The 17,840-nt window shown below is 41.8% G+C and overlaps 1 protein-coding gene across 1 annotated transcript in view; it reads left to right on the top strand.

Moving 5' to 3' along the window:
• Window positions 1-17,840, top strand: part of LOC134610966 (E1A-binding protein p400-like) — a 156,500-nt gene that overhangs the window by 78,642 nt on the left and 60,018 nt on the right. Inside the window, exons 12-20 of the mRNA XM_063454391.1 lie at window positions 6,614-6,668; window positions 8,544-8,627; window positions 9,105-9,212; window positions 9,765-9,982; window positions 11,189-11,366; window positions 11,856-11,992; window positions 12,567-12,736; window positions 13,900-14,074; window positions 16,832-16,968. Of these exons, the coding sequence (XP_063310461.1) occupies window positions 6,614-6,668; window positions 8,544-8,627; window positions 9,105-9,212; window positions 9,765-9,982; window positions 11,189-11,366; window positions 11,856-11,992; window positions 12,567-12,736; window positions 13,900-14,074; window positions 16,832-16,968 (1,262 nt within the window). The remainder of the gene's footprint in view (window positions 1-6,613; window positions 6,669-8,543; window positions 8,628-9,104; window positions 9,213-9,764; window positions 9,983-11,188; window positions 11,367-11,855; window positions 11,993-12,566; window positions 12,737-13,899; window positions 14,075-16,831; window positions 16,969-17,840) is intronic.

The raw sequence follows: 17,840 nt of genomic DNA on the forward strand, positions 1-17,840 counted from the left end.
AAAGGGAGGAACTCTTGGGCTAGGAAAATGTAGTCAATCCGACTGTATCTGCGGTGGACTGCAGAATAGCATGTAAAGTCTTTGGTCTCAGGATGCGCCACCCTCCAGCAGTCGACCAGGCCTGCCTTGGCCAAGGCCTGCCTGGCCTGGCGAATGCAATGGGTAGGGATCGGGGTGGTGCCCGTGGATGTGTCCATCCGGGGTTCCAGAGGGATATTAAGGTCACCAGCTAGCACTAGGGTACCCTCCCGGAATTTCTCTAACTGCAACAAGGATCTCGCCAAAAATCGGTGTTGTCCCTTATTGGGGCAGTAGATCGTGGCGAAAGTATACTTATGCTCCGCGATCGTTCCCTTCACAAACAGAAAACGTCCGGCAGGGTCGGCCAGAGCAGTGGTATTCTCGATCGGGACCGTATGAGCAAATATAATGGCAACACCTGTGCGTTTAGCTTCGGGGTTGTTGGCGTAAAATCCCAAGGGGAACCTCCTGTCCCGCACCTGAGGGGCGTCACCCCCCTTAAGGTGCGTCTCCTGTAGAAACGCTACTGAGACTCTCTGAGACCATAGGGATCTCAACAGGTGACGTCGTTTCTCAGGGGCGTTGAGGCCGCGTACGTTGTGAGAGTGTAAAAGTAGGGGTGCAGGCGCGAAGGTGGTCGCCATGTCTGCCTGGGGGGGGCAGGAGCCGAGCCTCAAGGGGGGGGGGGGGGTAGTACGCAAGAGTGGGTGAGGGGGTGGAGGAGGGTCTGGTGGAGGGTGGAGGGGGGGGGGGAGGTGGATAGAGATAGAAGAGAGAGAGAGAAAAGAAATAGGGGGGGAGGAGGGGGAGAGGAGCTCTGGGTGGGAAAGGGGGAGGGGGGTGTAGGTCGGTGGAAGGTGGGTAGTTAAGAGCTGTCCTTGTACCGGGGGGGGGGGGTGGAATCCCGTCAAGTAAATGAAAGCAAAAGGCAACTATGGCCCTAGGTCGGGTGTGGTGGACCTAATTTACAGGTGGGTCAGTTGCAGGGGGGTGAAGGATGACAGTAGATGAAGTCCGTCATATACGGTCGGAGTCCGATTACCCTCGACCCACGACTAGGGGCGCCCTTTGCGTCTCCCGCAGGATGAGTGTTTGAGGGGGGGGCGTCAACTCAGGGGGCCATTATGGGTAGGAGAAGGGGCAGTCTACCCTAGTTGTCGTATAGGCACTCCCGGTGGGGACGCATAGGCCACTGCTATGACAGATGTGGGACGTGTCTTGAGCCGGGTGGTGGACCTCGGGGTATCACCCCGCAGGGCGGGGACAGGCTAATGTGTGGCCGTGAGTAGGCGTGTCTGGGTGGGACCCCGGTTTGGGAGAAGAAAGTAACCCGGGCGGGCCTCCTGGTGAGGACTGAAGCCTGGGAGCACAGTATGCACAAACACCTAAAGGAGTGACAGTGAATAACATCTTGAACAATGCATAACTTTATAATACATTAACGGCATGAAATTCCTGGCAACATAAATTTAGTACATGAAAACATAATGTGGGCAACCCCCGGGGCGCAGCAGAGCCGACTCTCGGTAGCACCAGGGTGTTACCGCAGGGTTTGTATCCAAGGGTGACGATGGACGGCTCTACTGGCATGTTGAAGCGCGAACCCGGGGTCGCGGCCGCGTTCAGTATCAGGTGGACCCAAGGGGCATACGCCCGTTGGAGCCGCCCGGTGTAGTGGAGTGGGCCAAGCGTTTAGCAATATATAATATAGCACATGGTGTCACCGACCTCGATAGGCCGAGGTATGTAGTATTATATTGAAACATGCATAGAGTTGAACATATAACGTAAAACATTAATCATAAAGCATAGGCATAACAGTCGGCCCCAAGACCCCAGTCAGGGTACCATGAAAACGATATGACCCCAGGTTCCAGCACCTAATGCAACGTGGGGAAGCGGACATTGGGTAAGTCAAGGGTGTCTCATGGGGTCCAGCTTGCCTCAGGGCAGTCCATGGCAACCCCCCCGGGTGATGTGATGCGGCAAGGATGGGGTTTCGTTGGTAATAGGTAAGTCTTAAGGGCCCCAGCCCTGCGTGGATATCCGGCTCTTCTGGCCGTTCCCTGTCAGAGTTCGGGGGGGATACCGTAGCTCGGGCGACCCAGGTCAGTGTGATGCAGTAAAATACCCACTCCCCACCCAAATATGGCATGAGCCCACGGAAAGTCAAGTTGGGGCCATGGGAGGCGGTGTGGTCCCAGGGGTGTCGTGCGGCTGTAAAGGCTGTGAGTCCCGGTGTCTGACCCTGAAAGTGTGTTTAGGGTGTCCCCGTGGTTACGCGTGCAAGTACTTAGCTTATTACAGATGAGTCCGGGGTGGGACCTCTGAAGTCGGCGTCTGCTCGGGGCGGTCCACGGGCTCCGGGCTCGGATCTGGGCTGTTGTAGTCACTCCTCCGATCCACCCGGGCCACCCCAGCGCATGGGTTGCGCATTCCTGCGGGGTTGGGTGCGGAGGGACTCGGGGATCTCAGGGTACGTTGGGCGAGGTGGTGGCTGGTCCAAGATCCAATTGCGGACAGTGACCGGCGGCAAGTCAAGGGCCCTTAGAAAGCTGGGCAAGTCGTTAGGCCATCTCAAGGAGCACCACGTGTTTCCTTTCTTCGCCTGGAGGCAGAATGGGAAGCCCCACTTGTATTGTATACGTTTCTCCTGGAGCAAGCGTGTCAGCGGTCGCAGTGCTCTCCGGGCATCGAGAGTGAGGTTTGAGAGGTCTTGATATAGAGAGACCGAGGCGTCTTGAAAGGTGGTCGACTGCGTACGGGCTGCTCTCATAATAGCGTCCTTAAGCTGAAAGGAGAGTAAGCAGCAGATCACATCTCTGGGGAGGCCGTCACTCCTAGGGGGTCGTAGGGCCCTGTGGGCTCGCTCGAGGTGGAATTCGTCCGGTGCCTCGTCGCCCAAGATATGGGTGAAGAGTTGCGCAAGGGTTTTGTTGAGGTCTTCATTCTCGGTTTCGGGCAGGCCTCTGATTCTAATATTGTTACGTCTCCCCCTATTGTCTAAATCCTCTACCTGACGGCGGAGCTCCAAGAGCACGGAGCCTTGTCTGGCAGTGGCATGGTCAGTAGCCTGGGAGTGTTGTATGGCCTGTAGGTTCTCACTTTCCAGTTCAGTGACTCGAACCTCGAGGGCCGAGAGATCCCTACGCACCGCCATTATCTCCTCTCGGATCGCTGCTTTAAGTTCCGTTATCATGGCGGCTTTGTCATGTTTGGTGAACATGTTGGCGGAGATGGCTGCCAGTTCAGTCGTGATCTGTGAGAGGGTGTCGCCCCTCGCCGAACTGGGCTCAGAATCCGCACCACTCTCTGCACCCGGGGATGTCGCCGCCATCTTGTCGGCATGCCTCGTGGCCCGATAGCCGTCTGGGGTTGTGAGGAAATCATCCATTGGGCCGGCTTGTTTTCTTGGGGGGCTGGAGGCAGAGGGCCCCGGGGTCCCTACGCGTCTGGTTTTACCCATCCTGCGAGGACAGATCAGCTATTATAGAGGGCTATGTGGGTCGAGGTTGCGGAGCTCCGGTGAAGTGCGACTTACTCCATTCACTGTCAGGCCACGCCCCCGAAAACATCCTTTTTATCCCTGTACTTGAGTGCCAGCAGTTCATTCTGGCAGAGAGCTGCTGTTTCCCCCCTTTTCATTTTTTTGTTTGCCAGAGCCTTTGGGAAACCTGTGCGACTCTTCCGAATAGTGCCACAGGCCACGGTCTCGAAGCAATACAACATTTGTAACAGTGGGATGCTATTATAAAAGTTATCGATGTATAGATGATAACCTTTATTAAGTAGTGGCATTATTAAGTCCCAGACAATTTTTCCACTTGTCCCTACTATATCTGGGCAACCTGGGGGATCAAGGTGGCTATCCCTTCCTTCGTATACACGGAAGGTGTATACGTAGCCACTGCCACTTTCACATAGTTTATAAAATTTGATCCCATATCGGGATCTTTTGGATGGGATATATTGTCTAAACCCCAGTCTTCCCTTAAACTTCATTAGGGACTCGTCAATGGAAATGTTTTTATTGGGGGTATATATAGCGGCAAATTTACTGTTAAAGTGGGCAATTAAAGGGCGTAGTTTGTAAAGAAGATCATACTGCGGATCACCTTTTGGGGGGCACTTGTTGTTATCACTAAAGTGCATAAATCTTAGTATGTCTTCATATCTTTCCCTTGTCATTGTCTCGGCAAAAATAGGAGTATTGCAAATAGGATGTTTAGCCCAATACATCCTAATTGTGGGCTTTTTAATTAGCCCCATTAACATGGTCAGTGCCCAGAATTGTTTAAATTCTGGCACACTGGTTGGGTACCATCTCTCTTTCCTAGAGATAAGAGAGTCTGGATTGCGTGCCAGATATTGCTCCGCATAGAGATTAGTCTGGGTGACTATCTCCCCAAAAATCTCATCCCCCAAGAACAGCTGCATAACATCCAGCGCACTATAGGCAGACAGGTCCGCCTGTATGCCAGGATTGCCTGTAAACACTGGGATGTCTGGGGAAAAATTATTAGGGGGTACCCAGTCATCTGCGCCATGGTCAGCATTAGGGGAATCGTCGATTTCTCCTGATGGTCCTGCAGTATCTGGCACATAGTCCATGTCCCCTGCATCCCCTGCGTCACTCCCTGCTTCACTCTCTGAGGCAGTGTCAGTCGCCTCTGAGTCTGCCGCTAACAGGGCATAAGCCTCCTCCGCGCTATACTTTCTAAACATTGTTAATACAGCTAACACAGCTAACAAAACTCTAACAAAAAAAAAATATATATTTTTTTTTTTTTTTATACCCTAATTCCCACTAAATTCCACCCACCAAAATAACTAAATCACAAATTAATAAAATCAAATAATAAAATTTAACCCCTTAGGGTTACAAAAAACCTAAAAATTAACCCTTGAAAGTAAAAAAAAAAAATAGATCACAGTAGAGTACTGTGACCTGTATATTGATCACTGCTAGCAGTGATCAAGCAGCAGGGAAAGGGTTAATTTTTTTTTTAACTCCACAAAAGTGAATTTTATACTTAAGTATAACTCTGCAATAAATCAGGGACACAATGTAGCACCGATCCGTCTCTCTCCACTTCACAAACCCACACGAGGTGGAGGGAGGCGGATCAGATATCCCAGCAGCATTGTGACCGCTGTGACTGGCTATCACAGCGATCACATGGGCTGGGATATCCGGATTTGCTGCTGCCGGTCTGCCCCTGACTCGGAGGGACCCAGCAACAGCATTAACCCCGCGATCGCCGGCACTGCGCGATCGCGGCGTTAATTTTAACGCGTGACGGACGAGGTCCGTCACTCGGCATTAACGCATTCCCCTGAGTGACGGACCTTGTCCGTCACTCGTCGTTAAGGGGTTAAAGACGATGAGACAGGAGGGAGAAGAGGAATATGCTCACATAACAATGAATGTATTGCAAATATGGGGCCAGGACTGCAAAAGACAATGTAAGTCCATACCAAAGAAGGCCTGTGTACATGCTATGCAAGATTTCCCTTACAGATGAGGGACACTGAAGAACTAAGATGGCTGTCTGTGGGACTCTGTCACAGGAGGCTATACGAGTATCTATCAAAAGGAGAGTGGAGTTTTCATCACAACCAAATAAGAAAATAAAATGTTGATTCATATTAAATAAGATATTGCTTAAATCCTTACTGTATGCCACAGATTTTCTAAAATTTTCTTCTATTTAAACATAAACAACAAAAAAGGCACCTCATGCTTGAAGTGACTCATTTGTGTTGAGATGATTGATTTAAAAAAATAAAAGATGATCACTTTTAAAGTTCCTGTTTTTGGTGCCAATATCCAGGCTTTGCAAATTTTTTTTCTTTACTCTAATTATCTCACGCCCTCCTTCTGGTATCACACATGTAAAAATGAAGGCTGTCAGGAAAGCCAGACACTTGTGCATGAGTTTCACACCCAGTTCTATTTGTTGATTTGTTGATTAAAAAGATGGCCACATTATTTTAAATTAAACAGCATCCTAAAATTGTATTATTTGAAATATATTTTTGTGGGGTTTAAAAAAAAAACAACAACAAAAAAAAACCCAACTTATTTCCTAGTGTGTTTCTATCTTGGCTCTGTCAGTCATTGTCCTAAATGTTTCCTTTCTCTAGTTGGTTGTTGGAAGAGGAGAAGCTGAAACAGTGTTTCTAAATGTTGTATTTTTGCCATTTTATTTTCAAATATTGCTATTTCTGAATAAAAATGTATGTTAAAAAGTAATGTTTGCTTACCATTCCTCAAAGGCAGATTTTAACTAGTAGGTTTTTGTTTATCTAATCATATAAATCTAGATTCTGTATAAAAATATTAAAGCAGTAAACACTTTTAAGTTGGTTTTAGATATAAAATTAGAAAAAAACTGATGGAGTAACAAGATTAAAAAAAATCATCTGTCAAAGGGAAGCATTGGCGTACTTTTGGTAATCATTCCGTTGTGCTTGTATCAAAGTAAAATAGGCTGTGTGATCACAAACTCCTTCATAAATGACAAAACAATTACATTATAAGAGAGAAACACGACATACAAAACTTAAAGCTGTTTCTACTTCTTTATAGAGTTCACCAACTTGGAGAAAGAGAAAAGCAAGTTCATCCTGGACTGATGGTGAAGGTTTGTTCATTTTATTTGTAGGAAGATTTCACATAAATTACCGTATATACTCGAGTATAAGCCGACCCGAATATAAGCCGAGGCCCCTAATTTTACCCCCAAAAAATGGGAAAACATATTGACTCGAGTAGAAGACTAGGGTGGGAAATGCAGCAGCTACTGGTAAATTTCTAAATAAAATAAGATCCTAAAAAAATTACATTAATTTAATATTTATTTACAGTATGTGTATATAATGAATGCAGTGTGTGTGTATATGAATGCAGTCTGTGTGTATGAATGCAGTGTGTGTGTATGAGTGCAGTGTGTGTGAGTGCAGTGTGTATGACTGCAGTGTGTGTGTGTATGAGTGCAATGTGTATGTATGAATGCAGTGTGTGTGTATGAATGCAGTGTGTGCATGAGTGCAGTGTGTATGAGTGCAGTGTGTATGTATGAATGCAGTGTGTGTATAAGTGCAGTGTGTATGAGTGAGTGCAGTGTATGTATGAATGCAGTGTGTGTGTATGAGTGTAGTGAGTGTATGACTGCAGTGTGTGTGTGAGTGCAGTGTGTGTGTGTGTGTGAGTGCAGTGTGTGTATGAGTGCAGTGTGTGTGTATGAGTGCAGTGAATGCAGTGTGTGTGTATGAGTGCAGTGTGTGTGTATGAGTGTAGTGTGTGTGTATGAGTGCAGTGTGTGTGTATGAGTGCAGTGAATGCAGTGTGTGTGTATGAATGCAGTGTGTGTGTGTGTATGTGTGAGTGCAGTGTGTGTGTATGAATGCAGTGTGTGTATGAGTGCAGTGTGTGCATGAGTGCAGTGTGTGTGTATAAGTGCAGTGTGTATGAGTGAGTGCAGTGTATGTATGAATGCAGTGTGTGTATGAGTGTAGTGAGTGTATGACTGCAGTGTGTGTGTGAGTGCAGTGTGTGTGTGTGTGAGTGCAGTGTGTGTGTGAGTGCAGTGTGTGTGTGTGTGAGTGCAGTGTGTGTATGAGTGCAGTGAATGCAGTGTGTGTGTATGTATGAGTGCAGTGTGTGTGTATGAGTGCAGTGTGTGTGTATGAGTGTAGTGTGTGTGTATATGAGTGCAGTGTGTGTATGAGTGCAGTGTGTGTGTATGAGTGCAGTGAATGCAGTGTGTGTGTATGAATGCAGTGTGTGTGTATGAGTGTAGTGTGTGTGTATGAGTGCAGTGTGTGTGTGTATGAGTGTGATGCAGAGTGTGATGCAGAGCCTTGGTGGGGGGTGGGCATTTTTAATATTTTTTTTAATTATTATTATTTTAATTTTTTTTGTTATATTATTATTTATTTATTTTTATTATTATTTTATTATTATTATTATTATTTTTTTTTTAATCGTCCCCCCTCCCTGCTTGATACATGGTAGGGAGGGGGGCTCTCCTTCCCTGGTGGTTCAGTGGCATTGGCAGTTCAGTGGGGGGGGGGGCTGGCAGAGGGCACTTACCTCTCCTGCAGCTTCTGTCAGCTCCCTTCTCCTCCGCGTCGGTCCGTGCAGCTCTTCTGTCAGCTCACACTGTAAGTCTCGCGAGAGCCGCACTATGACCCCGCGGCTCTCGCGAGACTTACACTGGGAGCTGACAGAGGTGCTGAACGGACCGCCGCGGAGGAGGAGGGAGCTGACAGGAGCTGCAGGAGAGGTAAGTAACCGCACACAGCCCCCAGTCTGTATTGTGGCAATGTAAATTGCCATAATACAGACATTGACTCGAGTATAAGCCGAGTTGGGGTTTTTCAGCACAAAAAATGTGCTGAAAAACTCGGCTTATACTCGAGTATATACGGTAAGACATACAGGTATTTGACTCAATGATCACAACAAAAGAAAAGCTATATTTTTTAAACCTGCTTTTTTTCTTTTCCATTTGAAGACGAAGAAGAAACCATAGCAGAGCAAGAGTTTAAAGAAGGGATTGTTGACCATCAGGCTGAGTTGTCTGAGTTAGCACGAGAAGGTAACTTTTTAAAGGGCACTCTAGACTAAAATTGTTATCTTATTTTTCATAAAGTGCATTAAATTGATAATAACGTTAACATATACAAAAAAATAATCAGTCTAAAATATTAAATGATTAAAAAAAGATGTTCACATTGATTTTTCTCTTCTTCAGTAAATTTACAGTATATGTATACTGCAGGTTAGCACTGTTAAAATGGAAGGACGTGCCAGACAATCAGCAAGCCCTCATACATTTCTGTGGGGCATTTCAAAGTTCTTATTTTATCCCAGAAATCCCTACCTAGTGGACAATAGAGTCTTACTCTTTAGAAGACTGGAGAGGAAGCTGTGAGATCACGTATCAGCTAACAAGCAAAAAAATACATATCTTAGAAAGGAGCTGTTGGCAGGGGCAGAGGGGGCAGGGTACAGACAAATGTAATTTCTTCATACATTAATTGCACTTACTTGTTATTTTTTTCTGTCTCTACAGCGGATCTGCCTCTTGATGATTTAGTAAAGCAGTATGAGGGGGCTTATGAAGAGAATTTTCACTGGCCACATACATTCTTGAAAACTGAAGGGAAGCATGCCAACAAAGGTACATATAATTGTTCACTGTTCTTAAAACCAATTCAAAATTGTTGTTTATTTTACTAAGAAACTAACTGTTATTGTTAACTCTTTGCAACATATTCCATCTTTTGTAGTAAAGCTTAAGTGTCCCCTGAACTTTTGTAAACCCCTACAAATTGTAGCTCAAATTTCAGCTCAGAAACTATGTCCAGCCCACTCCAAATGAGTGTCTGTGTACTGCATGGAAGGTGTATCTATGTACTGTGTACTACATGAAAGGTGTGTCTGTGATTCTTAGGGAGCTAGATAACCCCCGTCCCCCCAAAAAAAGAACATGGGACCTCTGTTCATTAGTTCCGCTACTGAATGCGACAGGTGAAACACTCTTGTAACCGCTAAAGCACTCCGGTTATTTATTGCTAAGCTGACTAAAATAAATAAAGATCAACTTAATCTTCACTAATACCTTCATTAGCTATATATGTAATATTTCTGTTTTTAAAAACATATATTGATAAATACTTGCTGCAGACACTACTGTATATATAAAACGTGCATTCATTTTTTTTCTTTGCAGAACTGGAAGAGCCAACAACAGAGTCAGACAGTTCTTTAAAACCTACTGTGCTTATTGACTCCATTCTCTGTGCTGACCAGTACAGAACATATGATAGAGCATCTGGACACTTAATATCTGGACACTTAACACCCAGGAAGCAGACCAAAGATATTTGTGAAGTGTCAAGAGCTGCTGAACTACTTCTTCCAAGTGGCACTGCCCGTGTCACACCTACTGTAAGAATGTTAATCATTAATCCTTTCCCCAACTAAATAACTGTTGCATACTTCATGTGCCCTCAATGTGAGTTGCACCTAGCATACCAGAAACTCATTTGTGAAAGCACATATGTTATTTTCAAACAAAGAAAAATGAGAAAAATGTCAACAGAATTAATTAAATGGACACTATATTCACTAGAACTGCTTCATCGTTTTTAAATGGTTATATTATCTGGCGTCCCTAGGTACCATCTCTCTGTTCAGTGTTAAATGGTTTTTAATTGTTTAATGCTAAACAAGAGTCCCCAGCAACACAACTCCTCTGTGTACTCGGGCCAATAAGGATGCATTAGCCTGTGTAGCAATGGGCAGCCGAGAGTATCAGCTGACAGCTTCCAGCCTATCACAGTCGCTTCTTGTTGGTATGAATTGGTATGACTAAGGAAGTATATAATCTCTGCCTTGGCCATACCTCTAGTGGAGGCTAAGATGTGTGTGTCTGGGACCCTCATTCAGTGTTAAACTGGTTGCAAATAGTTTAACACTGGATGGAAAGACAGTGCCAGGGGAGTACAGACCCTTTAATTAATGCAATACAGTGCCTACAGTGTCCCTTTAAATAGGACACAACTGCAAACAAATTACTAAGTGTTTATATAGTTCTTTGTTATTAATATATATTTCTTAAATGTGAGCATATTGCAAACAGCTACATTCTCTGTTTATTTTTAGGTATCATTATATGTATTGAAGCTTACCTGGCCGTAGACACTGTGATTGTAGTATGATTGCAATTTGGTACCTATTAATAAAACCATTACAATTAATTTCTGCTATTTCTTATTTACTCATTCAGTACCTGTTTCTCTGTTACTATATAACTGGGTGCATGCTCTTCAGCATTTTTTTCTTTTATTAAAAAAAAATATTTTGACACATACCTACTATGATGTGTTTTTAACAATGCACTTGTTAGAGAGAAAAAATGCACACAAAGTAATTTTCTGTGCAGGGAATATTTTTTTGTGACTTGTGTTCATTTCAAGTACAGCCATAACATTATTTAGTTAAGATAAACAAAAACTATTGCTCAAAACTATCTAACTAACACTTAGCGTAAGTAACAGCAATCTATACTGCAGGTTACACCAAGTATCAAATGTGTAAGTGCCTGAACATTTGTAAATGTCCGTATTCAGTTATTATCTTTTATGTTTGTAGATAAAAACAAGTCCGCCAACTTTGCTCCACGGAAACCTCCGAGATTACCAACATGTAGGTCTGGACTGGTTAGCGAAACTCTACAAGCAGAACCTTAATGGAATTTTGGCTGATGAAGGAGGACTTGGGAAAAACGTTCAGGTTATAGCTCTAATGGCGCACTTGGCCTGTAAAGAAGGTGAGCATATTTTAGTTTTTTTTTATGTCTTGTCACTATGTATGACTGATGCTCTAACCTTGAACAGAACATGGTTTAACTTTCTTTAGCAGTTTTTAGAATGAAAGTGTCATCCTTGTACTTAGTATGCAAAGATGTTACCTTTAAAAATATATCATTTATTATAGTTTATCTGGCAATTTTAATTTTGGCTGCCACTGCTGTTCACAAAATTGAATAATCAAAATGTTCCTTTACCTGTAAAAAAATGACCTTAGAGAAAATTACACATACCAATCAGCTAATGCTTATGCAGACTGCAAATTGGTGCTTTTGTAACCTTGAAAGATTAATACAGAAGTCCCAGCATCCCAGTTTTCAACAAATGTCTTTGAAACCAATTTATGTGTTTCTTATATTGTTACAGAGCATGTTTATTCTCGAATTTGTTATTTTAGTTTTCTTGTGACTTTGGAACTCACAATACATAACATTTTCTGTTGTTTTCAGGAAACTGGGGCCCACACCTCTTCATAGTGCGCAGTTGTAAGATTCTGAAGTGGGAGCTAGAATTTAAGCGATGGTGCCCTGGGATAAAACTCCTGCTATATTTTGGTAGGCAGACAGAACTCAGGAAAAAGAGACAGGTAAATTATTGGATGTGTCTTTGATCTAACTGAATGTTACATAACACATTGGTGCAAATGTTCACATTGAGAATAGGAAACATTGATTGTGAACACTACAGGTAACTGACTGTCCTGTCTAATCTATCCCTCATAAACCTTATTATAGCAAGTCATGTTTACCAAGGTTCTTTCATTGGGCTGCATTTCTTGTGAAGAGCTATTACTGATGTTAATGTTTTTGTTATTGCTTTACTGTTTGTATGTTTTAACTTTAATGTGCAGACTTGCATGTTGAGGTTGTTTATAAAAGGTATGTAAATAAAACATGTTATGCGTTGGTGGCGTTGATATCCAATGATATCCATAAAAAATATTGATTAATTTGGCCACATTGATTATACTGTCTTTCTTCTTAGTATATTTTTCCACAGTGATTAATATTGCCCATCTTAGCATATTGATATCACAGTGTTATTTGAATATGTAAACATTGTTTTGTCAGTTAGATACTTCCTATTGACTAACATTACATTTAGGAGATATTGCAAAACATTCTTTGACTAGCATTCTATTCCTGCTGTCTGTGTTGTAGAAATGGGAGGAACCGAACAGCTTTAATGTGTGCATCACCTCATATAAGCAGCTGTTTAAGGGCCACCAAGCCTTCATGAAAATGAGGTGGAAGTATCTTGTCATGGATGAAGTTCATCAGATCAAAAATATGACCGAGAAGCATTGGGATGCCGTATTCAATCTACCAAGGTGGCTTGAAAAATATGAAAAACATTGTATAGCATACTACATGCAGGTTACAACTACAATATGTTATGTGATTATAACATATTAACCTTTTCCCTGTCAAGAGTGTGGACACCTTTGCTATCTGTTAATTTGCATTGTATAACAATTAGAAGATTAGTGAGACTTTATGAACGGTGTAGCTCATAAGGCATCATTTTACTTATATTTTTCACCACTTGTCCTGTCAGAGCTCTATTCTGTCCCTCTACTCTTCTTCTGAGAAATGGTGACCCCCCTCATCCACACTTCACAGCAGGTGTGGAGTGAAAGTGTCATGATTTCATTGTAGAGAGGGTAGGAAAATAAGATATGAGCACACTCTTTGGATTTTGTGTTGAATGCATTATAAGGTTGTAATGCCCTGTGTTATGAAGATTGTTTTAAATGTTGCTGAATGTGCTCATTGTTCCCGTATACAGATATTATTTTTACATACATGTTTATAAACATCCATTCCCATAAATGCCATCTTGCTCCTTAAAAATACCCATAAGAACTCTGCTCCTCTGAGGACCACTGTGTGACTACTTGGATCATACTTTGCCCGATACTGACTCTTGCTATGTACACTTTGTATGTGTTGTGTTGTTTTCCTGCAAAAACAAAATAAAGACAATAAAAAAGAAAGTGCTGTACATAAGCAAAAATATATATATCCATAAGCAGGATAGTCAACCATTTTTTTTCTATTAAATATCCATTATCTGTTTTTGTCATAGTTTTAGTTTTATCAGCTATTTATCCATTTTTTAAAAAAATATTTACAATATGTGTCAATATGGTATTAAGCTTCTGTGTTAATATTTCAGACCCTGTCTCAGATATTTTGAGATAAGGGTTGTACCCTATTAGCTCTACAATTTTTTATGCCTACAATATATATTAAAAAGGAAGGACAAATAGATAAGAAGTCAAAATTGTGCTAGATGACATCATTTCCCCTTAACAGTCTACACAAAACAATTCCTTTTTTTGTTTCAAATAAATGCTATGGTATATTTTTATTTTCTAAAATAACTTCATAGTGAATTGTTGGTGAAGGGCCATATTTAACCAGGAACTTAGTTCTATTTGTTTTATTGATCACTATTTTATTTATTGATCAATACATGCCCTACTTTCAGTCAGAATCGGCTGCTGCTCAGAGACACTCCCCTGCAGAACACGTGGAGGGACCACTGGACTATGCTGCACTTTCTAATACCAGGATTATCTAAGGAGTATCTTGATTTCCCTGTTAAAGGCGGTGTAGAGGAAAATCAAGAAAACTGTCACAAGATGTTTATAATGTTACACAGGGTAAGTTGATGTTGTATGTCTTACAAAGCTTAAGTTGAGTAACTAATATGCCCAGATAAATCTGTTTATTGTAAAGAACACACAATTCTTGGTTTTTTTTAGTAACGACTCCATCACAAATCAGTTCTCATCAATCAGTTTGATGTCCTTATTTGTAAGACCAGGTGTTTTCAATGTGCCTGCTTAACTGTTACATCAAACTCTCTCATTCAGTGCTCTCACACATATCATAATTTTTTTTTTTAAAGGACTGATAATGTTTTTTTTTCTGGAACATTGTTTAGCTTTGATATATACAGTCATGGGAAAAATAAAGCACACCCTCTTTGAATTCTGTGATGTTACATATCAGGACATACAGCTGTGTCATGTTTTTTTTTTTTTTTAAACAAAAATAAAACCAAAATGGAGAAGACATGTGTGAAAACCTAAGTACTAGGGATGTTCATGGACAAATTATGTTCGGCATTCCGAAATTCGTGACTTCGGCAATTCGGTTCGGTTCGGCACTTCAGCACTTCTGAAATTCAGGACTTCGGCGGTTCGGTTCGTCACTTCGTTTTGTTTCGGAAGTTTGTGAATTCGGCACTTCAGAAATTCTGCACTTTGGCACTTAGGGTAAGTGTAGGGTTAGGGTTGGGTTAGGAGTAAGGTTAGGGTTGGGGTTAGGCTTGGGTTGGGTTGGGTTAGGAGTAAGGTTAGGGTTAGGAGTAGGGTTAGGTTTGGGTTAGGAGTAGGATTAGGGTTAAGTTAGGGGTAGGATTAGGGTTGGGTTAGGAGTAGGGTTAGATTAGGGTTAGGAGTAGGGTTGGGTTAGGGTTAGGTTAGGAGTAGGGTTAGGGTTGGGTTAGGAGTAGGGTTAGGGTTAACAGTAGGGTTAGGAGTAGGGCTAGGTTTGGGTTAGGAGTAGGGTTGGGTTAGGGTTAGGGCTGGGTTAGGAGTAGGGTTAGGGTTGGGTTAGGAGTAGGGTTAGGAGGCAGGTTAGGAGTAGGGTTAGGGCTGGGTTAGGAGTAGGGTTAGGGTTAAGAGTAGGGTTTGGGTAGGATAAGGGTTGGGTTAGGAGTATGGTTAGGGTTAGGGCTGGGTTAGGAGTAGGGTTAGGTTAGGGTTAGGAGTAGGGTAAGTATTGAATTAAGAATAGAGTTAGAGTTGTCTTACTCCTAACTCTAATCCTAACCCTACTCCTAACCTAACCCTACCCTAACCCTACTCCTTACCCAACCCTAACCCAGACCCTATCCCTAACCCTACTCCTAACCATACCCTAACCCTACTCCAGGCCCAACCCTAACCCTACTCCTTAGCCTACCCTAACCCTACTCCTAACCCAACCTTAACCCTACTCCTAACCCAACCCTAACCGTACTCCTAACCCTACCCCTAACACTTCTCCTAACCCTATCCCTAACCCTACCGCAACCCCAATCCTACCCCAACCCATTTTGCCACTTTTCAGAAGTCCGAAGCATTTCGGCAATTCGGTTTGGTTTGGCACTTCCGAAATTTGTCACTTTGGAAATTCGGCAATTCGGTTTGGACTTTGGAAATTCGGCACTTTGGAAATTTGGTTCGGTTCGGACTTCAGAAATTCGGCACTTCGGAAATTCGGCACTTCGGAAATTCGGCACTTTGGCCATTCGGACATTCGGAAGCATCCAAATGTCTGAAATTCGTCCGAATTTCAATTCGGACTGAACCGAATTGCACATGTCTACTACGTACACCTTATGATTTAATAGTTTGTACACCAGCAAATCTCAATGAACTGAAGCAACGTTGTAAAGAATAATGGGCCAAAATTCCTCCCCAATGATGTGAGATACTGATAAACTCATACTTCATTATTGCTGCTAAAGATGGTTTTACAAGCTATTGAATCACAAGGTGTACTTAGATTTTTGCACATGGCTTCTCCATTTTGGCTTTATTTTTGGTAAATAAATCGTGACATGGTGTATATGTGTTGTTCATCCTAGGTTCTATTTACCTAATTTTAAGACCTGCTAAAAAACAGATGATTGTTATTATGTCCTGATATGTAAAACCGTAGAATTCAAAGAGGAGGTACTTTCTTTTTCCCATGACTGTATATATGTTTTCTATGGATACCATATATTATTATTGCCATTTATGTAGCGCCAACAGATTCTGTAGCGCTTTACAATATATCATTTGATAAGTCATCAGTAGTGTGAAAACAATAAAAGGGGAGAAATTTGTTTTTTGTTTTTATTCCACAGTTTTGGATCTAATAGTGCAGGTAAAGAAAATACATCAACATATATTTATTAAGTCATCTTTGGCAGTTTTAAATCGTGTATTACAAAAAAGGCATAGTTGTTTAAAGTTAAAAAATTTTTAAATGTGCTACATTAGCAGTGTATGGTCAAGAAAGCCAAAGACCACCAGCAAAAGTAAACCAAGTGTGCTTCCCTAAGTACAATATACCCACTTTTCATTTTGCCATTTAATAATTAACCTCTGCCAAATTTGTGTTTACAGACCGGCATAAATGCAGGCATAATACATGTTGCAGCTAGTTTAGTTCCCAGGGTGTAAAGGTGGCCCGGCAGTAGCCTTATGGGTCCGAGGAGGTGGCGCAGAAATTGCCCCACATTTTTGAGGGGCTTACAATAAAGCACAGTAGGCACCTGCCTTCCCATGTGACAGAGCACAATGTATTTGTGTGTGTATACTATATATTTGTTGTTTTAATTTTTTTACTCTTTATGTGGACTATTGTGTTGCATCTTTCAGACAGTCCGTCCCTTCATTTTACGGAGATCAAAAAGAGAAGTGGATAAACAGCTCACCAAAAAATATGACCATGTATTGAAATGTCGACTTTCCAATCGTCAGAAGGCTTTGTATGAGGATGTAATTCTACAAACTGGGTCAGTTATTTTCTCAATTCATTCAAAGTTTTGAAAACACAGCCACTAACCATTTTATATTTATATATATATATATATATATATATATATATATATATATATATATATATATATATATATATATATATATACACACATCAGGTGGTATATAGTGGGCACAGCAATATGAAGTGGTTTACATGCACATAGCCTGTCCCCTTTTTGTCTTAAACTGACAGTGTCTACCGCAGCTTAATCATTCAGAAAGCATCTAATGCATCTCATAAAAACACTGATTTCAAAGTATGTATATGTAATATTAGTATGTTCCTTAAACATAATATGTGAATATTGTTACCTACCACTTGGTAACTCAATGGATTTTATTGCCAGATTGGTATGTAAAATAAATCTATTCCTTTCCCTAGATTTCCTTATCTTGGTACATTTCACATATTAAGATGACTTCAGGCCATTAGGTCAGTCAATTAAATAGCATGAAAATGATACCTACTATAGGTTTTAAAACAGATCAGAGCCTCTCAACTTTCTTCACAACCTTATAATGTTACTAAGAGATTTTCCTAGTACTTAGTAGTTAGTACTTTTATCTGTGGAAATACCTATAATAGTGGCAGTTTTGTATAAAGTGCCATAAAGTTCTGAAATGTTAGGACTAAAGTGCTACTTGACATGTCAGAAACAGGTTCGAATATCACTGCTTTAGTTAATAGAGAATGAGATCCCTCATGGAAATTTGAAGACGGAGAATATCTAATGGCAATATGCTGGGTTTTATTGCTTCTGAAAGTATGTTCAAATGTTAATATGGCTGACATTTCTTGTTCTTTGAGACTCTAATCTACTGCCTAGTGTGAATAGTAAAACTTTTT

Source organism: Pelobates fuscus, chromosome 5, assembly GCF_036172605.1.
Source record: "Pelobates fuscus isolate aPelFus1 chromosome 5, aPelFus1.pri, whole genome shotgun sequence".
Lineage (NCBI taxonomy): Eukaryota > Metazoa > Chordata > Amphibia > Anura > Pelobatidae > Pelobates > Pelobates fuscus.